This window comes from Enoplosus armatus, chromosome 20 (genome assembly GCF_043641665.1).
Source record: "Enoplosus armatus isolate fEnoArm2 chromosome 20, fEnoArm2.hap1, whole genome shotgun sequence".
In the NCBI taxonomy this organism is placed as follows: domain Eukaryota; kingdom Metazoa; phylum Chordata; class Actinopteri; order Centrarchiformes; family Enoplosidae; genus Enoplosus; species Enoplosus armatus.
The window spans coordinates 9866545-9894528 of record NC_092199.1 but is presented as its reverse complement, the minus strand read 5'-3'; the positions used below and the strand labels follow the sequence as shown (position 1 = coordinate 9894528).

Sequence of the window (27984 nt, the reverse complement as noted above, 5' to 3'; positions counted from 1 at the left end):
CAGTAGTTCTCCTGACGGTTGGATGACTTGGAAGTGTGTTAGTGTGTTACTAGAAGGGTGTTACTAAGTGTGTTAAAACCCAGTGAACAGGAGACAAGGTCCACAGCCAAATGACAGTCAGCTGAAACTCTTCATTGTGTGTGTGTGTGGTCTTACTTGTGCTCGTGTCATCTCTTTTAAATTCTGGTATGGCAGGCTGTGTCTAAAGTGGTAACGTATGCGCAGGACCATGCCAGCTGACCACACACTGACATGCACACACAAGAAAGAATGAGATCAGATATCTATCAGCTGCACTCTGTGTGTCTGCGCTGACTGCCTAGCAAAAGACACGATGGAAGAAACAGATATGTATCAGGGTCAGCTTCCTTTCACATTCTCTGCCACTGACACACAAACACACACGTAAGCATACTAACTCGCAATACAGGAAAGGATTAGATTTCAATCTGGCTGCTTCTTGCTCTTTAGTGTCTGTGTCTCTATGCGTTGGAGCACCATGAATGTATTCACACATACATAAAAGCGCACACACACACTGAAACTCCCTCACCCCCTTGCAGGCGGTAAAAACATCCCTCTGGCCCACAGATCCATTACTGGGTTATGTAAGGATCTGTAAAGCCCACCACAGTTTGACTTCACAGGGACTAAATAAAGCCCAAACACACACACACACACACACACACACACACACACACACACACACACACACACACACACACACACACACACACACACACACACACACACACAGACAAACACAAAGTAACCCAGTACATGTAAAACATGTAACAACACTGACCTCTTAGTGGATTAATTCATAATCAAGCACAGAAATCATACGTAACACATGCAACCAAACTCCCTCCCCATGTCCAGAATACCTCCCCATTAACATACACTAGGTATGAGGCCATGGATCCTCACATATTAACCTCAGGCACATGTATATACAATTTAACACACAGTATATACAGAGCTATATGAGCTTGTACATACACATAACTTACTTCATAAACATATAATCTACAGTGTTTGATAAAATGCTACATTTTATTTGCCAGACTCTAAAAAGCTGGTTGTCATTATTTCAAACTCACTTATGTTAATAGTGTTATGGTTTGTTAAGTCTCACATTTTCTCCCTCTTCAATATGAGTGAAAGCACACCAGTTTATGCATTCCTGTGTGATAGGAGTCCGAGGAGGGATGAGGGTTAAGAAGGTTACTGTGAAAATGTAATCCATCTCAGACAGTTAACTGTCTTCACAATCATTCTTTCCTTCGAACATGTCCGTTGAAAATTTGGTGCTCCAAACAACACTTTATCATAACAAACTGCACAACCTCATCTAGGTTTCAAAGACTCACTGTAATTAAGTAGACAGCTTTTCAAAGAGCCGTTTTTTATCAATCACAGTCAGAAATTATTTTCTCACTTGTCGCTGTTCAGAAACAGCGCGTCAGGTACAGAGAATCACTCCTGGAGCTGGTGAGGATGCAGCTTCTTGCTCTATTATGCTTCAGCTGTGCAGAAGCTTGTTCTAGACTCTACTATATATGACTTACTGACAAACAACCCTGCTGCCCCACAGTCTCTTATCTGTTACTCCCCTGCTCTGTGCTTGCCAGGATGTGTGTGCCTTGCGTGAAAATCTGCTATCAGTCACTTCTAGTCAGCAGCTGGGCTGAATTACAGTCACCATCTAAAACACTCAGGCCGTCTGCAAAGTGGCTTTTTGAATCGCCACAGATCAAGGTATTGTAGAGAGTTGGCAACTCTTGCCAGTGTGCGCTCAGTGTTGTGTATGAGAGATAATAGGCAGGATATGAAGAGAGACTTTATATAGAGAGAGCCTGTAATGGCACTGAAGAGCAGAAAAGAGCAAACAAGGACAGACGGGAGTTGTGCAAAAAGTTTCCTCAAACAACAGCCTCCCTTACATACATAGCATAGGTGTTATCGATGCAGCTTGGCAAAATTTCAAGCACACACGCACGCACGCACGCGCACACACACACACACGCGCGCGCGCGCACACACACACACACACACACACACACACACACACACACACACACACACACACACACACACACACACACACACACACACACACACACACACACACACACACACACACACACACACACACACACACACACACACAGAACCGGAGCTAGGTACAAGCTGATCCCACTTTGATGTTTGTGTATGTGTCCTTCTGTCTGTCCCGTCTGTCCGTCTCCATCGTGTGTTATTAGTTGAACTATAAGGGTCAGTTTCTCCTTGATACATGAATTACATAACCAAGGTTGACAGAGAACTATTACAAACTCAACACACGAGCACATACTGTACACGGCCTGTCAAAGCTGAATGCTCCGGACAGACACAAAGGGGCCCAAACTGCTCAGCCTTCCCTGCCTCCAGATTTCTTCTTGCCGTGCTATTGTTTTTAACTGCATAATCTCTCACTCCCATACATGGCTTGAAAATGAACAGGATTGAAACCATTTGATCCCTTTGGGAAAAAAATTTCCCAATTTTTTCAATTTACAAAATGTTGTCTGTCAAGTGTGAGGAAAGAAATCAGACCCTAAAGCTAATAACGTGATATCTCAAAACTGTGGATCCAATCCAGGAACAGGGTGGCCAGTTCTTACCCAGGACAAGTTTAACCAGATATTACCTACATAATACTCCCTTGTAGTGAATATCTCTTTTTGGAACATAGCTCACTGAAAAAATATCCATACTTGGAAATATATTTCCACATACTTACTTTAAATGAAAATGTTCTATTTGAGACCAAAACCCAGTAAAGAATAAGTTAATCATAAGTTAATCTACCAATTATTTTCTCAATTAATCGATTAATTGTTTGATCTATATAATATCAGTAAGAGGCAAAAAATGCAATAAAATAGAATTTCTAGTCGTCTTAAATGTCTCGTTTTGTTCAACTAACAGTCCAAAACCCAAAGATTTTCACTTTACAAACACACTTCTTATGTAAATATCCACATGTCCACAATCACTGAGGAAAATCCCAGGAAAACTCATCCAACCATGGCATTCAGTCACAGCTAAGACAGAAGACTCCAACAGTGTCTCTTCGTCTTCTGAGGGTGTCATCAGTGTCTTCACAGGAAGAATCGCTGCTGTCATTTGACTCTTGTTCCATTGTGCCCATATATGGCTACAATGCACATTTGAGAAACCATTTTTTGTGCGTCTCTCTTCTCGATGACTTAAATGAAAACCAGCTGATGTGAAAGGCATGCGACTTAAAGATGACATCATCATTCCCAATCAATCTCTGCCTCTCTCACTTTCTCTTTCTCAGCAGCGCAGTGTTGCGATTGTTTATTCTCGAAGTCACTCACGAGAAAAGACACAAGGCCCGGGAGAGAAGCTTTGGCCAACTTACACCACTGTGAGCGTGTGCGCTTGTGTACACGCAGTGTGTGCTTCAGTCATGAGCTGATAAGTTGGTATGACTCGCACGGCAAATACAACAAGGCAAACCCAGCTGAAGGAAAACACAATTACTGGTCTGCTATGCTTTTCAACTTTTCACATTCATGTCAAATCGCAATGCACGCATTTTCACTGTCTCCGATGATGTCATTAAGGGGAGGCCACTAAAGGGCACTCAACACAGTCATCAAATCAGCAGAAGCACTGGGTTTTATCAGTATATTCCCAATAGCTGAGAAGTGCCCTCTTTCAACATGAATAACATCTCTATATGGTCTTTTTTTAAAACTTGTGAGATACAGGCTGACGGTGCAAGCTTACTGATGAATCACAGCCCTTAAAGCTGAAATTGGCCTCAAAAGGTCACACCAGAAAAAGAGTAAAACATGTGGATGTTAGGTTTGAAGTAGAGCTGAAACAATTAGTCGATTAACTGATTAGTCAATCAACAGAAAATTAATTGGCAACAATTTTTAGAATCGATTTCTTGTTTAAGCAATAACAGCAAACATTTGCAGGTTCCAGCTGTGGGGACTTGCTGTGTTTCTTAAATTGAATATTTTAGCAATTTGGACAAAACAAGGAAACAAGAAGACATCACAATAATCTTTAGTTGCAGCCCTAGTTTGAAAATAACAGCTTTATTTTTGGCTGTATTTTTCAATGAAGATATCAGGATAAGAGGTTTTCATATTCTTTCTATTTCTCATTCAACACGTGTTTATGTGTATGAGAAAAAATAAATGAATATATATCCTCACCTCATTGAAGCGCGCCACCAGGTCCTCCACAGCGTTACTTCGCTGAGCACTCTGGGTAGGCATGGCGGGCGCTGACAGCGAGGCCTTGAGGTTTGGGTGGCGTTTGGTTTGACACTCTGGACTGCCCAGGTCTCGAGTGAGGAAACAGAGGTAGTCCAAGGGAAAGACCTGGAAACAGACGCAGTATTGAAGGGACAGACGAGTAAACTATTTTTACTGCCAGCTTAGAAAAAAGAAATACTTTGTCCAACACAATAAAATACTACTTTTTATCTGCATTAATATGTATATGTACCTAAGATATAGATTCATTTCTGCTTAGAAAACCTCACATTGTCATTCACAAAAAATCCCAGGCCACTAACATTAATGTTTGTCTTCCTGGAACCAAGTCTCTTGTGTAATACAGTAAGATCCACCCAGTACATATATACAATAAAACGTATGAAATATTCTCATGACCCAGATATGTGTTTGTGTGCGTGTAAGTTCCTCCCACCCGCTGGTAGAGCTGCTGCTCTTGCTCTGTGAGGATACAGGCGATCTCCTCGGGGAACTGAACAAGGTGGCCCACCTCTGCCAGCTCCTTACTGATCCCACTGACGCTGGGAGGAAGAGAGCTGCTGCTGGTCATACTGTTGGCCAGCTGACGCTCTGGATGGACGGAGATAAAGAGGAGCAAGAGAGACAGAAGAAGAGAGACCATGAATTTCACATTACTGATCCTACTTTTTCCACGTGCCATATCACCATCTAGCTGGTATTTTAGGTGCACAGTGAGAGAAAAAGGCTGTCGAACACATAAAAACAGAGTGAGAGATGAGGAGAAGGAGGAGAGAGAAGGGTTGATGGACAGAAAGTGGCGAGAGTGAGTTGTCTTCACTAGTATCAAGAACACAAGGACAGCAGAGACCGCTGTTGCTCATACAAGAAATGGAAGAACAGAAATCAGAGCAAGGAGGGATTAAAAGTGAGACATTATCTACTCTGATGTTTCCCTTTCACCATGAAAGTCTTAAGCCTCAATGAAATGTGCCTCTCTTTTTCAGGATTAACCTGAACGTCTCAAGTCTTCTGATCCATCAGTCCCTGCATACCATTCACTCGCTATCCCTCTACCAGCCAAGAGAAGCCTGCACACTTCACCCTCCAGAAGTAAACAGCATTGATCACCTGCCAGTTCCTGTGTTTGGATTTCAGTCAGGTCCATTAGTCTGTCTGTTTACACACACACACACACACACACACACACACACGCAAACCCGTTCTCATCTCTGCTAACAAAGGACTAATGGACAGTCTCCACACTGGTGCTGGAGCTGCCAGGTAGGCTGTACATTGTCGGGGTGAATGCCACATCAACAGGCTCTTTCCACCGCAGGAACTTTTCCAGGAATCATTTGACGGAATTTCACCAGCGCTTTCATCGCAGAAATGTACGGCACCTATGCTTGTCACTGGGACATAGTTTCTGCCCCTAAAAAAGTCTGGTGGTGGTGCTGACTGGTCAAACCCAAGCCATGACACTGCACAGCATTTATCAGTACAACTAGAGAAATGGTGTGCCAGGTATTTTTGTTATCAGCTACATCAGCAAGTTATGTGCATGTGAATAAAGCTTTTGTGTTTCCGACTCATTTTGTCAGAATTTTATCTGCATTATATGGCACAGAAGTCAGTTTAGCAGTTAAGTGTGGAAAACAGATGAGTTATTCAATGTTTATAGTACAATGAGGGCACGGAGGTGTATATCAAATAGATTGAACACCAGGAATTAGACAGCCTCTGTCTGGTCATTGTGAACTGTCACTGTGAAACCTACCTACCCCCCTCCCGCAACCACACACATACAAAAAAAGTATATGTACACATATGCAGACACACACTTACAGGTTGTCCTTGGTAACCCTTGAGATGTGCAACAGGTTACCATGGCAACAGCAGTGACTTCTCTGCAGGAAAAAAAATTGCTTATTTACACAGTTTGATTTGTGGATCCGGCCTCACAGCTTCTGTAATGAACTCTGTGTGTGTGTGTGTGTGTGTGTGTGTGTGTGTGTGTGTGTGTGTGTGTAGGATAAGAACATAGACAGACTGAGTAGAAGAGACAGTTGAGAACAAAGAGAAGAGAGAAAGGAAGGGAAAAAAGAAGAAAGAAAGGAAAGATTAAAAGAAATAAACTTGGGAAACTGGAGTTAAGGACAAAGCAGGACAAGATCAGTGAAAAATTCTTCAAGGTAAGAAAAAAGAGATAGAGAAACAGAGAAGAAAAATGAAAAGCAGAAGAGAGATGGAAAGAGGGGAAGGAAGGGATAAGTAGAATAAGTGGAAATTTTATAGTTTACACTATGCAGCAGGTGTGTGCCATCTATCAGTTAGAGAGACAGCATAATCCACTAAATCCTTTAAATGTCCAACAGAGAGACGGATTACAGGTTATGAATGATGGTTCCTTTATAGAGTCCAGACCTGGAGCACATTTTTCATAGAAATATATGCATTAAATGAAACAGAGAATGAAAACTATTTGACACCTAAAAAAAGGGGAGAGCCTGATGTCCCCAGACTACACAGAATATAAGGCCTGTAAATTAAGTTGCATATTGGAGAAAATGATGACTGTTACTGAGAAAATCCAAAGCGTAAATACTGCACCTCCTCAACATGCCGTTTCACACAAGCAACAACATGATATAGAAACAGTTGCAACTTGTAAAACAATCAAAAAATGAAGAAAAAGCCTATATAACATCGTATCACAACATCTGTCAACTCCTCTCTTCCTATTGCATGGCAGTTTAAAACTATCAAATCCATCTCTCCAGCGTATGAGCAACACCTCCTCATCTCTACCCCATAACTGTTTTTGCATGCTAACCTTCTGAAGTGGAAATGGAGATGCCCTCAAATGAGTAATATGAATTTCATGACCATGAGGAAGCCTCATTCATTTATTTATTCATCCTTGGGAAACACACAGGCGGACAAAGCTGTCGGACAAGACAGTGACAAAAAGGTCTTAAGAGATTCTGATGAATTAATCAAAAGCAAATGTGCATTAATACAGAAAACAGAAAAATCCAGACAATAATATATTGACGATAAAGAAAAAAACAGTGTTGCATACATAGTTACATAAATGTCTGTTCTTAAAAAAGTTCCAAATATATCATTTATAATTATTTTCAAGATCAAGATTTACAGTCTTTGTTTTGTGTCAAAGCAACGGGCCCTAAAATAGAATCAACAGATAAAGAAATGCACTAGAAATGTGCTTTATCATGTGTTATTCATGATATCCTCAACTTCTGCCTGCAAAGCTTCACACAAACTGTCCAATATCAGTAATGACAACAGAAAACTGTGATAAATAAAACCCTGGGACTGGATGGAATGAGATCTTGTATTCCAGAGATGGTGATAAGTGTATCTAACTCTAACTCTAATCTGTTGTGGACCCCTGACCCGTTACAGATCATCAACACTAGTTCGGGAAACACTGATATACATATTGATATTGAACATGCAGCACTTCTGCTGTGAGACTGGGAGAACACGAACCTGGACTAATTGACCATGATGTCGCTGTGATTTATATGCATGGGTTTACTCATCTGTAATGCATGCTGAATACAAATACCCTGTGGGTGTGCATTCATGTGCGTATGTGCGTGCGTGCGTGTGCGTGTAATGGATCCTTTTCTGAATGCGGTGGTGGATGGAGTAGATTGGCTGAACATCCTTTTTAACCATTTTCATGACATTTCATGACGTTTTAAGAAATAGCATACCATTAAGAGAGCCAGGACAAACAAAGGTGTGTGTGTGTGTGTGTGTGTGTGTGTGTGTGTGTGTGTGAGTGAGTGTTTCTGCGTTTGTGTGTGGTAGATATATCAAAAACAGTGTGTTTCATGTGTGATGTCTAAATCAAAACTAAATCAGTTATTGTTCATTTTTGAGTTCGAGTGCTGCAGGTGTACTGTTCTGAAAAACATTCAGAAAATCCAACTAAAGCTGAGAAAATTGCAACTATATGTTGAAATTGATCTGACTCTGCCACACCTCTGATTATAGCAACAGTAAATTTACTCCCAACCACCGGATCCATCAATATACATCCAAAATAATTTACATATACAGTAGCACGTATAACAAAATCAACGCTTCGAGGGGTTTAGGAAATGCCAAATCACAGCAAAAGCGTTCAGTGAGAAACAGGAATACCAACCAGAGGAGAGGAACCTTGAACATAGACCCTGCCATCTTTCTTTGCCAGCCAAGTGCTCACATACGCACACTGTTCTCACAAGCACGTTTAGAGCTGATGACAACTTCCCCGCTGGAGTATGTAGGGCACTCAAACAGGTGCAACACAAACAGCCTGAGTCAAAGGACTGTTAACAAATTAGCCTTTTGCACCTATAAATATCATCCCTATATGTAAAATAATTTCTATTCAAAACATCAACAATCATATTTTGCTTTCTGGTTTTAATGCCCATGTCCACACATGTTGATGTAACTGATCTACACAGCAATATTAACGTCTGAAACCTGATCCATTATTGTGTTGCATGCGAGCATCACCACATGTGGAAAACGACCCTTTAAAATCTGCCATGTTTTCAGACAATATAATATATATCTTCAGCCACACAGCAGCATCAGGCAGTGTTATTAGTTTAGTTTCACTTAGTTTCCCACAGCAAAACAACAGTTCCTCGCTTTGATTCCATGGCATAAATTGCATGCAGTAAATAACAGAATAACATCTGGTACTACCTAGTCCTTACTGGCACGCACACGCATGCACATGAAAGCACAGACAAGTAAGGTTATATGCGCACTTGTGCAAATAAAAATCAGCAAGTAGTAGTAAACGAGCATATGCACAGCAGCAAACATAAACACACACAAACATAAATAAATAGTGTAAGGACTCATAATACCCAGACGCAGCCAAATACACAGCAGCAGCAGAAGCAATAAACATTGATCTGTCTGACTGCTGACAACACAGAGTTATCACAGGGAGTTTCCCCCTTGGATCAGATATGCACACTGCATGCACACACGGAAGCACGTGCAGACATAAATATAACGTTTAGGTTCTTCCGACCTTTCTGCATTAGTGGGGAGGACAAGGACAAAAACCAGGATGAAGACAAGAGGTTCAAACTGATTAAGCAAAAGGCTCCGTGCTATGAAACCGAAAATGAAATGACAGCATCAAATATGTCACATAATGAGAGGCATGTTTGTCTTTATGTGAGACGCATCAGTTCAAACTATACTGTGAATGAGGCCTCATTCATTCTACAAAATTTTAAAGACCTTTACCAAATGAGTTCAGTGTCTCTGTGTAACTTCACAGTGACTTGATACAAATCAGATGGAGCACATGGGTAACTCTGGTGGTTTTGTTTTTAACTGTAAGGTGTATTACTGTATCCTCACAGTCTAAAAGATCCATAACCACGTGTGACATTCATTCTTAGGGTCAATTCAATGTGAAGTTGCCCAGAGACACTGAAATTCTTGACTGTCATCCTGTCAGGTTTCAGGTATGAAGGGGGCACAGTGCGCTGCACTTCCTCACAAACACTTTTCCAACATGCTTCATCATCCATCACATATTTAAATAAAATGTGCAAGTTTTAAATTGAATTGCAATTTTACTATCCCTTGTAGTAGTTTATAGTGGTTACAGGCAGTTACTGTGAGTTGGTGGGTGTTTTGAATTTTACGAGTTAATAAGATCTTGTAATTCAGTAAAGGAAACAAAAAAAATTAATCAAAAGAGTATGCTGGTCCAGTTGACCCTTACCTAAAAAATACAAATAAAAGCTTATTAGAAAAAAACAGATAAAGGTAATAGGGACATTTGATATTGAGACCTATATTAAAGACATAAAAACACAGAATTTACCAGGATACAAATGGCACTACAAACAGCCTGCATTTAGCACCAATTAGACAGCAAAAACAGACGGTAACAGTAACAGACAGTAATATCTGTTTTTAAAATGACTAACTTTTAATGACACAAAACTAACTGTTAACATCTATAACCAATAGACATGACATAATCTAACAGTCAAGATGAAACCAAATCTGATTTTAATCTCACTAAATGTGTAATTTTTTAGAACACCCAGCTGAGCAAATTACTTGCTAACACAATCAGATTCCCTTTTCACGTACCACTTTATCATGAATTAAGAAAAAGTCCCAATGATTTCTCATGCGCATAACAACCACAGTGCTGACCACACTAGACAACATACAGTAGTTCCTATTAACATATACATAGAGACACTACATTCAAGTATACACAAAACACATGTGCACTATGTTGCATGTGTACTACTCAGTCATTGAAAATCTGCAGCAGCCATACTATAACTCACATTTGCTCTACTCACTGATCAGCTTGAAGTCCATTCTGTGGGAGGGCTTCATGGTTGCTAGATACAGCTGGCCACTCTGCTTCCCCACTGACAGTTCAGTGCCGGGGTGACCGAGGTACACTTGTCCACATTTGAGCCCGTCGAGTCCCGTCTCTCCTGCAGCTGCTCTCTCTCTCTCTCTCTCTCTCTCTCTCTCTCTGGATGTCTGCTCTATTTCTCTCTCCCTTACTCCATTCCTAACTTGAACTCCCTCCAACTCACACTGTATCTTTGTCAAGTGCTCTTTTTCCTTCACCTGGCTTCTCTCCCTCTCCTTGTCAGCAAACAATCCCGTCTCTCTCTCTGTCTCTCTCTGTCTCTCTCTCCCTCCCTCTCCCTCCCTCCCTCCCGCCCACCCTTCACTGACACCACACATAGTTCACAGCCATGCGCTAGAGTTAGACCAGCCAGACCATCCCACTGTACCAACACACACCGTCATAATTCATACACTCATATGGACAGACTATAGAAACATGTAATAAGGGATAACAAACAAACAAACAAATGTCTCTCATTCCATCTTATTTAATACAGAACCATTGAATGAAAACTATTGTAAATTCTGTATTTTTGGAAGACAAGATAACATTTCCCATTATGTGAGAAGTAAAGGTGACTGGTGCTGATTGTTACTGAGGTGTAAACACGATACTTCTTAATGTCATATCGACTATATTCAGTTACTGTAAAAGTAACATATATTTTATATATATATATATATATATACATACATACATATAAAACATATATTCAAGTGTCACAGCATCTCAAATGTGAGGATTTGTTGCTTTAATCAGTTTTATTTCGTAATTTGAATGTCTTTGTGTTTTAGACAGTTGGGTCAGACAAGACATGTAATTTGACACTTTGGGTTCTGGGAAACTGTGATGGGCACAATATTCTGACATTTTATCAAAACAAAATGAATCTAAAATATAATTAACAGACTAAGCAATACTGAAAATAATTGTTAATAGCAGCTCTACACTGTACAGTATAAATGTACGTTGGATAAAGCAAGATGCCCTGTTTGTTACTCAGTATGTACAGAGAAGAAATGATAACACACTTGAAAATAAAATGGCTTCAGCAGTGAGGTTCGCTTATATGCTAGCTACTGTATCATTCTGTTCATTCAAACAATATCTGCTAGAGTATATGAGCAGTCTGTCTGTTACAGGGAGTGTAACATTAATTCCCTCTAACCAAATTCATGCTAGCAGGGTTTTTCAACTGTTATCTTGGTCCAAATATCTTCGATTTCACCAGAGTTAATGAATAAACCTGGTATATTTGTATACACTGAAAGGTTTTGATAATTCACAAGTGAAAAAAATGTCAGATGAGTATTTTTAGAAATTATGGCTTTGTAAACAATATGTGCTCTTGAAATCCTTGAGACTTCCCCTCCAGTATGATTCCCCAGCACATCTGCTGTCAATGGGTCTTTAATGCTGGCAGGCAACACAATGTACAATGACGACTGAGAGGAAGAGAGAAAAAGAAAGAAGGAAGAAAAAAAAAAGGAGCGAAACACCAATATTGAGCTGGAAGGATCGCAGCCTATTATTGAGCTGCCTACTTCCTTTTTAGCAGCATAGTAAATTGTGTTATAAAGGAAACGAGGTCAAGAAAAGCACTTAGACCACTCCCATTTAGAGTTCACAGGAGTATGGCCAAAGCTGTGTGTACTTTTACATCCACTAATGATAACACCCACTCCACAAACCTATAGGATCACTTTATTATTATCATACAATGTATTATGTATGCATTATTGTAATTATTGTGCTTTGTGTACTTTGCTGTGCCTTCACATAGTCGTAGCTGTTTTTTGTGTGTCGCCACAGTGGTGACATTAAATGATCCTACTGATGCATATGTGCTCAAATATGAACAAACACAATAACACATAACAAAAACATAAGAAACACACACATACATGGACGAGCCCATGCCTACACAAAACATACATTTCCCCACATATTGTGCTTCAGTGAATACTGCTGCCAAAGCTTCAAACTTCGGCAGTGTTTGAGCTGACATGGACTGGGCGGGCATCGCACACATTTCACAAAGACAAGCTTCACAAAACAACTGCTTTTAATTACTGACATATTCAGCAATGATTTATGTCCTCTCGATTTCTCAGAATCTCTACCCCTGTGTTTAAGCAACACACCACCTTGACCTTATCTTCGTCTTACACAGTTGACATATTTTCCAACACCAGTATTTGTCTTTATAGGTGTCAATAGTTTATCCTCACAACAAAAGCCTGTCATACTGACTCAGACGTGCCAGCTCTACCTGTAAAATATAATTTATCATCTCTAGTGACCTGCTATGCTACAGACAGACGTAAGTCATTCACATACATCAGAGGAACCAGCAAAATTCTTTCAGATCATTACAGTGGATGTGGCACGTAGAGAAGGTCTAGAAAAACATTCAACCTCTCACCACTCACATTAAAACTCTAAGAATACACCAAGGCTGGCCAAGCGATTATCCTGGTAATCCCTGAAAGCATTTGGGCCAGCGCCACTGATCGAGTTTGCTAAATTGTACTTCCAGCCCCAGTTTTGCTTCCACTATACCGAATCTAAAAATCAATACCTTATTAGGACAGGATAACATAGGAATAATATACACAAGGTCACTGCATTCACCAAGTAAAACAAAAATGGAGATGTTTTCTCGTAGTCAAGACCTCCGTATCGCATAGCTTCAACATGACATGTCATAATTATAGGAAAATAAACTCATAATTACAAGATCTTTCCGTGTATCCATGAGATCCATACTTTATACATGTTTTAACTACTGCATTGAAAATATGCACCGAGAATGACAAATGAAACCATTGTTACATGTTTAATTCAAAAATAAGATGTACTGTAAAGAATATCCAGCATTTGTCAAACATAATACCTGCTCTTACAAATGACATAAATGGCATAAACACATTTATCATTGAGCATAAAAATCAATCTGAACTTTTGCCTGTGATATGCAATTTCCACCAGGATCCAGAAAAGAGTTTGATTAGAGGATAAAGGATCTACTATAATGTAATGCTGATCTAATGCAACTTACAACTAATGAAAACAACATAACAGCACAACATTACAAGAATAGTGGTGCAAGAATGTCAGTAAGAATATTGAGTTGGGAAAATAATCCAAATTATATCTTTGGGATTAAAGATACAGGCATAGAGAACTATTCAATAAAGTAATATGAGCGAGGGAAAAAAAGGTAGGTTTCATTCTTTTTTTCCTTTGCAAGACTGGCAGATTGCGTATTGCACAGGTGCATTTTCCCTTCAGGAGGAGGATGAAGGCAAAAAGAACGGAGGAGAGAAAATGTATGTATGACCCTCACCAAAACCCTTTGATTCCCAGAGGAGGTCGACCACTTAAGTAGATATTGGCAGCACACACTGTTTCTAAAGCTAATGTCTACTTCAAAGCCAGTCAGTTTCGTGTGACAAATTTATACCTAGATGCTGTACGAAAAAAAACTTGCACAAGCCGGTAAAAACTGAAATGACTGAACCGAAAATGCATCTCTTTGTTCAACAGGAACATCCTGGATGCAAGGCTGTACACTCAATAAACAGACACAAGCACTTTGTCCGTTAAGGTAGGAAAGTGCAGTCCCTTTACCAGTGGCACTTACTTTTCAAAAGTACAGGCAAGTTTTAGGGGTTTTATGTTCTGCTACATTAAAAAGCATGTCCATTTTAAACTGAATTACACAAGTGAGATTGAGAAAAGGCTTTATTACTAATGCACGAGAGAATAACAGCAGGTTGTAACACTGAAGAGCGGAGCAATACCTTAAATGGTAAGAAAGCAACAACTACACGAACGCTATCCACATTTGAAACTTAAGTCAGACCTTTCCCAAGCTTCAGGATAATGAAATGTCTTTTATGACATCTGATAATTACTTTAACATCACAATGTCTTTTGAAAACCTATGCCCAACCTATGTTTTTAATTTTTTGTTCGATTCTTTTCAACTCTTGAACACTCTTCAACACTTTTAGTTTAGCAATTGAATCAAAACTTCTAAAACAGCAAAACGACAGTAAACAGCTCTGTTACAGGGACATTATCATCTCTGGAGACAGATACTGCTTTCTGGTACACTAAATGTCGAATCATTCAAATAGCACAGGCACACAGGTGGTTTCCGTGTGTGTGTGAAAGGCAGAGCTGAATGGCAGATTGGAAACAGATAACTCCTTAAAAACACAACAGTGTGGCTAGAAAATAATGCTCACGCGCAATATCTGGGGAGCTTTGGTACTAGGTTAGAGAGACAGAGAAAGTTAGCCAGGGAGTCTCTCATGCTGTCTATGTGTGTGTGTGTGTGTGTGTGTGTGTGTGTCTATGAAATCCTAGTCCTGCCAAGACTTCTAAGCTGCTATGTGTGCGCGTGTCTGGCTCTATTCTGTTTCCTGCAACACCCATTAGAACAGAACACGCTGTCATGTTGAAGATATGCGCTGTATGTGTGTGTGCGTGTGTGTGAATGTTTTTTGTCTCCGAAAGCTTGTCTGACAAAAATTAAAGTTTTGTTATTAACATGATTAATAATAAAGCAAGTCACAGAGAAACAAATACAAAAAATTCATGTTTCTGTGTCTGTGTGTGTGTGTGTGTGTGTGTGCGTCTCCTTGATCTTGCGAGAGACAGCCTGTCCCCTGGACCACTGCCAGTGGAAATTAATGTCAGGATCAGCTTACGTTTAAGTCATACGTAACATCATTGTAGAGAAGGTGGACAGACAGTTACCAGCTGAGCGACTGACCAACAACCCGACTGGTTGGATGATGAAGTCATGTGGAGAGTAAGAGAGAGCGAGAGAGAGAGAGAGAGAGAGAGAGAGAGAGAGAGAGAGAGAGAGAGAGAGACAAAGAGGCGATATATGCATGATGAGATTTGGGTTTTTTTCTCGTCTCATAAGGAAATACGTTTTACAATTGGCCTTTTAATGTCTTTCTCAAGGCATTTCAGGGACAGAGCTAGCTGCTGGCCTTGTTGAGTACAATGAAAAGCCAGCATATACTGTGTGTGTGTGTGTGTGTGTGTGTGTGTGTGTGTGTGTGTGTGTATGTGTGTATGTGTGCTTGTTACGTAATAAAACCCCCAACAAATTTAAAATATCACTCCTGAGCTTTTCAGAGGAGCAGCACATATAACCTCTTTTCAGATGTTACGACATAACCTGGTGTGTGTGTGTTTATGTGTGCATCAGTGTTGTGTGTCTAAATTGCAGAATGGTGTAGAGAGAGAAGAGGATAGCGTGAGGACGGAGACAAGGACAGCAGAGGAAATAAAGAGAAGAAGTAAGAAGGAAAGGGCAACCGCTGGGATCAACTACAGACGTGCTCCTACCGACCCAAAACCCAAGAACCATGTGGGAAAAGAGCAGTGAGGAAGAGTGGAACAGTAGACCACAGGGGAATAGTGAGAACCTTTTCTTCTCAGAATCAAACAGATACAGGCTCTCTGCCCAAAGTCCCTGCTTCACTTGTCATCCACTTTAGTGCTCCTCTGTTTATTTTATTGTAGGAACAAAAATGCTTAAACAATTTTCTGTAGTTTAACAGGTTAATGCAATGTTCTCACACTCACCCAAACATACAAATAAACAAAACCTTTTCTATACCCACCCACAATACAGCATAACACCCACCTTTCAGCACGGCGTGGCTGTTGGGGGCCTGAGGCAAAGGGTAGGGTAAAGCGGAGCGGGCACCAAGAGCGGCTGTGGCCTCCAGTAGGGCTCCCGTCAGCAGGGAACACACTGACGTCCTCTGGCCACAAGCACGGTAAAACCTAGAGATAAATAATATGTGGAAACGACACAGTAAAAACACTGTAAAGGTACCTGAGTATTCTTCAGTATCTCTTTTAATCGATCTGTTTTATGTAATCAACACACATTACAGCTGCTATAAGTTACAATATCATTTGTGTATCAAATGTTTAACTATTAATAAACAAATTTACAGCATCTCCAGGACAATCTTTTGATCACATAACGGAGGCTAACTTTGCTAAAAAATTGGTGAAGTTATTTAACATAACTAGAAAAACTCAGCTAACAAACCTAGGTGGATGAGAAGGATGACAACACCAGGGATTAAGGCAGAGGCTCAGACCCGGCCTGGCTGGGCTGACGCTGACAGTGTGCAATGGCCAGCGAGACTCCCTGAGACACACACATCCGGGGCAAGACAGCAGGAGCTTTTTGGCCGGATGAATCAGGCTGAGTTCCTCTCTGTCCTCCACATAGTTGGTAACCTGTTGAGAAAGTCATTGACAAATGGGTCACTTGCTTACAGAATTGTGCACATACTGTAGGGGTATTGAATAAAAGTTGCATTTATAAAGACATAAAGCAATGCTGATTGTGCCTTATCAACCTTCAAGTCTGCATTAACTGAATAATTGAGATGAAAGAGTGACACAAAAGCTTTCAGGCTAAATTCACTTCATCCGGTGCTTTTCTTTCACCTTTCAGACTGTTATATAACATTTGAATCAGAGGTCATTGTCATCAGCTCCTCTGCGGTGGTCATTATCGGAAGCAATTTCCTCTCGACAGAACAGGAGTCAAAGTGTGAAAAGAAAGGATTATCAGAGAAATACCACTGAGGCACATAACAGATATGAAGAAAGGTGGACAGAAAGCATCTGAGCGAGACGGACATACACGTAGGTATATAGAGAGGGAGAATAATGGGGAGATGGAGAAAAAGAATGTGGGAGGCAAGAGAGACGTCACAGCAGAGTTTTGACTGAGCGAACATTTTGACCTTAAAGAATAACCTCCTCCTTTCACTTCACACTCTTCTCCGAACAAAATCTATCTGACATAAAAGGAAAACACTTATCCAAAATGATTCACTTGTTCTTTGTCCTTGAGTGAACCTGCAGATTTCAGAGAAAAGCCATTACGGCAACATTTTGTGGCACTGTAAGTGGGCACTAATGCCTTCAATGGGGAGGGATATTACAAAATTGGACAAAATCAATACTGGTGACAGAGTGAGGGAATACAACACAAGTTTAATGAGAAAATATGGTCGTCAGTAACAGCGTCCATCTGCACCACTTCATAATAGTGCCAGGAAGGGGGTAGGTGAAGGCCATCACCTCCCCTGGCTTATGCTGTAAATTCTCATATTAAGTACATGTGAATTTGTGTTCACTCTTTAAAAAATGTCCTATTTGTATTACATGCTCCCTGGCAGTGGCATGGCATAAAAAGCACACACACTCACAAACACACATAGTACATGGGCAGCAGTGGGATGGGTTTCCTGCATGGGGTGTAGCCCTCGCTGTTGTCAGATCTGGGCCATCCCGAGGGGAAAGAGACATACCAGCATGCACGTTCAGAAAGTGAGAGAGCCGGCATGAGGGACAGGGAGCGAAAGGGTGAGACACAAAAAAACAAACACACATTCTCAAAACACACACACACACACACACACACACACACACACACACACACACACACACACACACACACACACACACACACACACACTCCGTAACAAGCCAATTATGTGAGACAGACTGTATTGACCTGCATTCCAGCAACAAGCTTATTACTAAAAGCGGAAATTTTCAAACAAAAAAAACTGACTTAAACACATTTGGACTAACAGTTTCTCAGATTTTTCTTCTCTCCTTATCCAGAACATTAACTGACTCACATTTCTGGTAAAATACCTCATTTTTTTCTGTCAGCATCGAGAGACTGTGCATGTCCACTGAACAGACATAAAGTCTACTATATTAACAGTGTATTTTTCCACATTTAATACGGAGATAAAAGCAAAAAAGTGCATTTGGCCTGGGTCACACATAGCACTCATGCCTCTATTATTTACACTGCATTTAGATGGGCAGGTTTTCAGTTCATTAAAGCTGGATTTTTCTGTGACTAACAAACAAACAAAACCCAAAGGATTCACAGGTAGAGAAGTTTCTATGGTAATTTACATTGTTTGAATATTTCAGTACTGAGTATAAAAGCAACAGAAATATACTTTGTGTCTCTAAACCATTACTCCACTATGCCTGTGCCAACCAATACAATATTATTTTATTACTTTCCTCAGTGACATGGGTCTGTCTCTCTTCAAGTCGTCCTGCAAATGAATGCAATTTTCTGGAGCTTCCTTTCAAGATGTTTAAATTACTTATCGTAACATATGACACCTACCAAATGTTTCCCCTGGGATTTATATGACTGTGGTCTAGGCCTTTAAGAAACAACAAAACTATGATTGTCTGTAGGATTAGTAGCTCTTTAAGGCAGAAAAACATAACCCGCTTAGTGTATTTGGTGGAAACCTCTGGTTTATGTTAGTGAATTTACAAACAGATTAAACTATTAAAAAATCCATGATTACTAAAAGGGATGAGTTTTGTTTTGTTTGTCCAATCAATTTCCTTATTTTACCGAGTTAGTCAGTTTTTTCTACCTTTCCTTTCTCGACATGAAAACATCAGAAAAGGATATACTCTCCTCAGACTGTAAAGGTTAAAAACAATGGCAGTTCTACTGTAACACACAGACCAAGAGTTTGAAAGAAGTGACTAATGAAGCAGGAAAAGAGGTGTGTATGTGAACATATAAGTGTGTAACAGGGAGCCTGACTTCAAAGGACACTGCAGGGAATGTGGTGCTGCTTTTGATGGACACAGAGCAGCTGTGTTCACACACACACACACACACACACACACACACACACACACACACACACACACACACACACACACACACACACACACACACACACACACACACACACACACAAACAAACAAACAAACAAACAAACAAACAAACAAACAAACAAACTCATCTTCAAACTCCAAACAAACACATGGCCTTACTGACTGTCCTTCAAAATCACAAAAACGCACACGTGGAACATACATATACACACAAAAAATGTTGGCCAAAAATACACAGCCCAAAGAGAGGAGATGTTTCACTCCTCTCTTTGGGCTGTTTGGGACTGTTTATGTAAAAAAAAAAAGTTCTCTGATCTTCTGATTCTCAGATTTCACAGATGTCCATAGACAAGCAAATCCATAAATAATAAACACGGAATGGAAATGTACTCGTTAGGTAGAAAATAAAGAACAAAAGGCACAAGGGAACAAGTGAGTGAATGAAGGTGTGAAGGGGTGAGTGTGGGGGAGCCATTAACTGGTTCTGACATCCATTAAAGGGAAATAATTACATAAATCAATGGAACTGTCAATTTTCACGAATACTTTTTCAAACTCAGTATAAGAAATGATCACTGTAATGTAGGCAGGCAGGCAGAAAGTACTCTTTTGTTTTATGTACAGTCACATCAGGTATGAGGGCAATAACTGCATCAGCTCATGAGTACAGGTCATCCAATACCAATATATCCACCGAGATCCTGGTAAGTTACAGTACTACTGATCTTGCCATTGAGCCAGTTAGAATAACTATAGCTATGAGTCAACTGCCCCCAATACAGCTCTGTATCTCACGTTACACTGTGTGTATACAGGAAATGCTAATGACTTAAGCTCAGTGAAGGTAAATTATAACTGCTTGAGGCAGCTGCACTGATTGACTTCAATCACAGTAAATTACAGTAACTTCAAAAATATTACTCCTCTTTCAAACTTCTGTACGGTATAGTAGACAGTCAAAAGTCTGTTTTGCTAATCGCTTTAACGCTAATAATTGTGTTATAGCGTAACATACAAATCTCCAGTGTATGATGGACGATGTGTCCTATTGTAAGGCTTGCTGCCACCTCAAGGGGTTCAGAGAGTTTTCCTTCCTCAAGGATGGGCATCAAACCTGTCACACTGATCAAAAGCACATTCATAAATTAAATAATTATAAAGACGCAAGAACACCAATATACATACAGGCCATGACTTTCATATTATTGACATCCAGTCCACGTAACCTACAGTTATGAATGAGTTTGCCATTAAGTCCCGTTAGCATCCCGTTGGGTAATTTCTCTGCCTGGTAACAGCCATTCTGGGAAAGGATTAGCAAGGAGCACTGTGGGGCTCCATACAGATCTACTGAACTTTGAGCTGGAATGCACACACACAAAGACACACATATACATACACATGCTAAAATGCAGACATGCAAACACACTCTGACTCATGCCTGTGCCTTTATGTATTTCATAGCAAACGCATACAGTATGTATGAGCATGTAGGACACTGGAGAGGCTGAAGCGGTCTCCCTGAAATCCAACCACCCACATCTCGACCTCTCTACTTTGATGTCTGTGGCCCACCACACACACACACACTCACATACTCCCACACTGATACCCTCTCCCCATACTGTCATTCTCTGTCTCTCAGTCACATAAACACCCAGCTGTCTATGAAATGCTGCAATGGTGTGTGTGTGTGTGTGTGTGTGTGTGTGTCTGTACCGTACATTCTCCCTCACATTATTGCCATTGTGCCACACACACACACACACACACACACACACACACACAGGCCACAAAGTTTGATCTGGTAATGATATCATGCAATTAAATGCACACAAGTACTCACATGGGATTAGACAAATCACTGCGATAGTACTCTGCCACCCCCCACGTACTCTCCCACGAAGCTGACATTCAAGGAATAGAAATACATCGTTTGGACTGAATTCTACTTTTAGAAGCATCATGGAGGGTCGAGGTTAGCTGAGGTTACCGGGGGGTCAGTGTTAAAAGAACTCTGTTATTCTGGTCTGTGGACTCAGACCTGAGGTCACTGGGAGAGACGTCAGCCTTAACCCTTCCTTCACTGAGCAAGTTGACTTTTGCCATACATCCGTGTATTGCGTATTTTGGTCTTAAAAAGTTCATTTATAAATACTTTGGTGAAAGTGTTTTGGCTTGAGAACACAACTCTCCTTGTAGAAATATGTCTCATTTCATGATACATGAAACTAAAATCACATTAAGTTGGATGCAACAGAGCATACAAAAAGAGTTCACAACAGCATGAAAAAGCTGCAGGATGTGGCATAATTTCCTTTTCATCTTCTCATCCCATGGAATGTCTTTCCAACTCGCACCTTTTTAACAATAAAGATTAGCAGCCAAAAATTAAAGGTCTTATTTTTCAGAGCAAGGCCACTTGAAGGTGAGGTATGCTCTTTCAAAGTAAAAGCGATTTCATCAATTCCTCTACATAAAAACATCCAAAAGCAAAGCAGCAAAATAAGGCTGCTATTTATTATTTTTTCATTACATTTCTATTTCATCAAATAGTTGAGAGACATGAAACATAAGGGAGAAAAGGGGAAAACATAGACCTGATTACAGATAGTAAGTGCATTTACTTTTAAATATAATAAGCAAGCCTTAGAAAACAAAAACTAACACTTGAAAGAATTCAACTAAGAGCAATTTTAATGTTGCAACTTGACAACTTTGTGAGTGATCATATAATCATCTCTCCTGTACATTATTTTTCAGTGTTTCTGCCTAGCTAAACATGATTTTGACAGAGCAAAATGAACTCAATAATCCAGCCCTCGGTTTATTCTTGAAGTACTGTAAATCACTGGGAGATTTGTGTCTGAGAAAGTCCCATATTCCGAAAATCCTTCATACCACTTCAGACTGTGTGTTTGCTTTAATGCACTGAAAATGGAGCCGACAAAGCTGTCAGAGGGAAAATGAAGAAAATGTGCACCTTGCCCACCCAACGCGACAAGCACGTTTAACTCGACTGCATCTAGTCTATTTGAAAACTCTGTGAGGAGCCAGGTATGTTCAGCAGCTCTGGTATCTCAGCGACCCAGACACTCTTACCCCACCCATCCTGGACAGAGCAGACCAAATCAAAAGACATAAACCAAAGCACACCCAAACGTGCCAAGCAGACATCCCACCTCTCAGGTTGAACAAATGTGTTGCCTTCTCTGCAACCACTGGTGTCTACTTCTATGTGCATATGTGTTTTGTTGTGTACACCACTGTCTTTATCCCAGCGACTCTGAATACTGGTTTGCATCACAGAGAAACAGACAACCTCTCTCACTGTCCTGTTCTGCTCTGACCGTTTCTGCCGTTTCTGTCTCCACAAGGTAATGTTTGCTTTCCCGCAGCCTGAGCCTGGACTGTCTCACTGCTGACTGAGTGCTGTGCTCATTTGTGTGTACAAGCTCATAGGCAAAAAAAAAAGTAGTATGTAGTTATGTGTATACAGATTCTATATGTATACACGTATGTTTTTTACTCGTAAAAGTTGTGTATACATTCACTGTATGCTCTGTGTATTCATGTACTATTGAACAAGTTCTTTCTGAGTGTATGTGAATATATTGTATGTGTGTGTAGGTGGTCCACACATTTCTACTCTGCTAGTCAGTCTTTTGAAGAGTCATTGGTGCTTAGACACGAGGAGCCTGATGTCTGAGTATCTGCTTTGAATAAGACAGAAGAAGAGTGCATACTCTGGGATAAAATACACACAGACACACTTAAACAACTCTCCCCTATAAAAACATATCAAGAAGATCACAATCCAACTGAAACTTGAGTTATTAAATAGGAAATAAGATAGAAATATTATAAATATTCACACAAACAATCAAGCACCTAAAGCACATTTAGAGACGAACACAAATCATACACTCATACACATGAATCTCTAAGCAAACATCTTATTCATGCATAACCTCATTTTATCTAAGAAAGTAACAAAATAGGACAGTTTCCCTCCCGATCCTCTACTGATATTTTATGACTAATTTTCAATGCATTGTTTTGGCCCTAAGGTTACAAAGTTTTGTCTTTACTTGCAGTACATCAACACCTACAGTGAGTACTGGACTGATGGCAAAAATCCGCTCCAATGGACACGGAAGAAATGACTGAATGACGGCAAAGAAGACAAACGAGAGAAATTATCTCCGCATACCTCAACTGAGGAGAAATGGACACAATATGAACAATAAGAAAGCTCTGATTGTCACAGAAAGAGCAGTGGAGTTTGTTGTTTTACAGAGTGAGCCCTGAAAGAAAACCCCTCTTGTGTGACTCACATCTTAGGTCAGGCCCTCCGCGGCTCAGTGGGTGGATTATGATGCTATAATGACATTTCTACGGGTTAGACTCATGCAATACTGCGCTGTAAATCGAATGTGGGTGTTGTAAGCGTGTGGGCGTTTGGGAACCCCCAAAAGTTTTTAGGAAAGACTTTTCCCTGGGATTCCCAATAGCCGCATGACTGAACTACATTCATTCATTTGCTTTGGCTGTTACATGAAGAAAAGTGGCCTATATTAATACAAATAGGAAAAGACATTTAAAAGAAAATAAAAAATAACAATATACATTTTAGATGATTAAAATGAGGAGATCTCAAAGGGTATGCAAAAATTTGTGGAGATGGAGAGGAAGATAAAGGGAACAAGAGGGAATGAGGGGGAGGAGGAAGAGAATTATTGAGGATAAGTGACAGAAGTAGAAAAGGTTGGAATGATAAGGAAGAAAAAAATAATTATAAAAGAGATGGACGAGGTTTGAGGAAGGTTTGTCAAAACAGGAAGAGAGGTTCAACAGAGAGCAGGATAAGAGAACAAGAGATGGAGTGGAAGAGGAGGTGAAATATAAAAGGATGAGGGGGATGAGGGAGAAGAAGGAGAATGAATTTGAAAAAGGACAGTACAGCAGGAAAGACAAAAAAGGGAGGTGAAGAGAGAAAAACACAGGGGAGCACAACAGAGGAAATGGAGAGGGAGGCCAAGGGTGACTTGAATCATAATCCCCTGTTGAATTTCACAAGGAGCCGTTTCACCAAAGATCCAAGTGCGGGGCCCACCTCCCGAGCACCTCCTCACACCTTTAACAAGCTTAGGGCATTAATGTGTGTACTCTGTGTGTGTGCGTGTCAAACAGAAGTGAACAGCAGTGGAAAACTCAGAGCAATGAGCAATGAGCACAAAAAATGCCATTCTAATGCCATTTATTAGAAACTCAAATAAATACAGAAGTTAAACTTGAGCACACACCAACAACATACTGCATGCTGTATTAGCTGAAATAAGCGGCATTACAAAGACAAAAACAAGAAAATAAATGTACAGATTATTTGCTGGTCATCAACCCCTTCTAGAGTCAGCAAGGAAGAAAAAAAAAACAGCAGATGAACGAGCAACAGAAAATACACATTTACAGGAAAGGACTAACTAATGTAATTTACACAGAATGAATAGAGAGTAGAAAGGAAATGAGTTGTGCTTGGTCACACTTGTGAGATGCCAGGTCACCATTTCAGCATATACGTTACTGTAGACTGTTTCTGCTAACACTCTTGAAGAAACGAAACAAAACCAGATACAAAAAAGTGAAGGCTGGAGCAGAAAGACAGCTTTTTTATTTAAGAAGACTGCCGGTATTCTTGCAGGGCATGTACGCAGTCTAACTGAGGCACTAATGACTGTATTTGTGGTTGAAAGAACAGAGTTGAGGCTTGTACTTGTTGACAGAATCCTTGTCTCTGTAGTGTAGCTGGTGAGTAATATGTTATCACAACTGATAGGACAAAATATGATTCAGCTTTAAGCTCAAAGAGGGAAGAAGGAGAAAGAAAGAGAGCGGAGAAGCCAGCGGATAGCGGGGGAAGTATAACAGAAAAGAAATATGACAGAGGAGCTGGAGAGAGAGAGTCTGGGAGAGAGAAAAAAAGTGGGGTCATCTTGAGGGCCAAAACAACCTGGAACCCATTACCCAGAGCACCCAGTGGGACCCCTCCACACCACCACACTCCCCCCACTTACAGTTCTCATGATGTCATACTGCAGCGAGCCGCTACACTCTCCTACATAACGGCACACAGTCGTGATCAGACGGCCAGAGATAAGCCTGATGAATGTTTTTCAGCTCTTAAAGTTCTAGACAGAAAGATAATCCTGGTACTGCATGAATAGATGTGAAAATAGTTGTTGCATTCATGTTTTTGCTTGAATGTTCTGGAGATTTACAATACAAAATATACTACAATACGACCTTATACTGTATCATGTAATATTGTATATTAATGCTACTAATCTTAAAGTTTAACCAAATTGACTAACTACTCCATGCCTTTCCTTGACCAACTGTCTTTGAGTAATGTTACATTTTCAAAATCATTTGATTTCCTCTCTGTTTAATTAAGACGAGACCCCAAATCTGAGTCTAACAGGCCTTTCTGAACAACTTAGTTTGCTTTTTGGCACATTTTCTGAAGTTGACCTACAGGTGTATAGGAGATAAGTTCAAACATCTTTTGGCAGCACCACATTATCTGTGTTCAACTTTGTACAACACATTCAGCTTAGCGAACACAAGCAAATGTCGATTCAATCTTACAGTGTAGTTCCCTCCAGCCACAAAACCCAATGAATGAAAAGATGCTTGAGGCTGAAAGTTTGTCTCCAAGTACAGGAAGAACTCGTAGTAAACAGTTTTACTTACTGTAGCATAGAAAAGGCTGATGCATTGAAGAGAGAGGACGAAAAACCACCAAGCTCCAATCCCTCTTAGTCTGTGTACACTTGCAAAAGTGAGAGAGGAGGCTTGAGCGAAAGAGAGCAAGAGAGAGAGAGAGAGAGAGAGAGAGAGAGAGAGAGAGAGAGAGAGAGAGAGAGAGAGAGAGAGAGAGAGATCTCTACATCAGTAGAGCAAGCTGAAGAGGGGGGGTAGAGAGAGACAGAAAGCGAGAGAGAGACAAGCGTGAAGGGAAAAGACAGAGACTCAGAGATCTCTGCCTAACATAGAGGGTACCCCCATATTAGGCTACGAGGCAACTGGCCCATCATAACCCAGCAGCAAGAAGGGAGATTTTATCAGCGAGCATACTCTAAACGCGCAAAGATGGAGGAGACACTGGTATACAAGATTTCAATCGATCCTCCTTTAGCAGCCTGTTCAAAGTGTAAACAATGTCTGACAAAACTCAAATAAGACCTCTGTGTTTTGATTAGGAGCTATTACACAGACTATCGACCATTGAAGCCCCTTTTTCAAAGCCAAAATCCGTTGCGTTGGCCTAGTCCAAAAGCAATCCGAATTCCCTCCAAAGACAATCAATTCTAAATGCGTTAAGAGGTTATTTTACTAAAGTGATGTTTATATCAAGAAAGAGTGCCCTATTCATTCTAGTAATACAACAACATAACGTGCTTCCTGGTTGAAGTCAGGAAATGGTGCAAAGCCTTTCCCCCAGTGGCATATTAAACTGCACAGTAGCCTACTACAAAGTATTTTAATTTAACAATACTGTGTCGATACAAACTGGACAAAGTAAATACAAAATTCACTAACAAAAGTACCAACATTTTTTTTTTCTTTTCGAATGATAAATTACAAAATGCGAGGTGATGTGTTATGTTATTTGCCAAGTGAAAATAGATTGTACCAAATGTTTCCATACCGGATTATTTCCTGAGTTAAGAAGTATAACCAAGTGCCATGTGACATCCCTTCATTGCTCAGTGACACCTAAATGAAAACTAGAGATGAAGATCATGTGACAGGGTTGAAAGCTCTGGAAAACACTAGTTACTTTTGTTTTGTGAAAATACCATCTATCAAGAATCATCATTAAGAATGAACTTTCATGCGCAACTTTGAGAAGTCTTGAAACTGCTCTGGATGAGATCATTAAAGCAACAGAGCTCTCATGTAAATAAATCAATCTCCATGACAACTGAGCAAAATCCACCCACTGACGAAAAACATGTGATAAGGCTGAGAGCTCTGGAAAAAGCAAGTAAGTGGACCTTGAGTTAGGATTGTTTCGAATCTGCAGAAAACTTTGTCACAACTTGCGGCAACATTTATATCTAGTGCCACCTTCATATGTTGAACATCATTTAACACTTGTTTCAATGAGAAGCGTTCATATTAAGGATATCTTCTATGCATCATTTTGATATTATTTCGTTCTTACAATGCTTCCCGGTATGTAAATTACAGACTAAAACACTAAAATATGGCTAGTGTGAAGTAAAACAGGACCCTCCACACTGTCCCCTCCTGGGTAAAGCCTGATTAAGTCTAAGGTGTCATAATGGCTAAACAATACCCACGTTCCAGCTTGGCCTTTCATGGGGGCAGGTGATACTGTGGGGCCATTAAACCAATAGACTGAGATTCAGACACTTGATTCTTGTTATTAGCTTTGCTCTGGTGAGCGTTTCTATGCCAACCTCTAATTTAAGCCAGCTCGCTCG

The 27984-nt window shown here is 40.3% G+C and overlaps 1 protein-coding gene across 1 annotated transcript in view; it reads right to left on the bottom strand.

The window, feature by feature from the left end:
• The window catches only part of plce1 (phospholipase C, epsilon 1), a 67920-nt gene that overhangs the window by 27277 nt on the left and 12659 nt on the right, over positions 1-27984 (bottom strand). The window contains exons 6-9 of the mRNA XM_070926845.1: positions 16829-17022; positions 16412-16554; positions 4747-4901; positions 4248-4415 (exon numbers count right to left, since the gene is read on the bottom strand). Of these exons, the coding sequence (XP_070782946.1) occupies positions 4248-4415; positions 4747-4901; positions 16412-16554; positions 16829-17022 (660 nt within the window). The remainder of the gene's footprint in view (positions 1-4247; positions 4416-4746; positions 4902-16411; positions 16555-16828; positions 17023-27984) is intronic.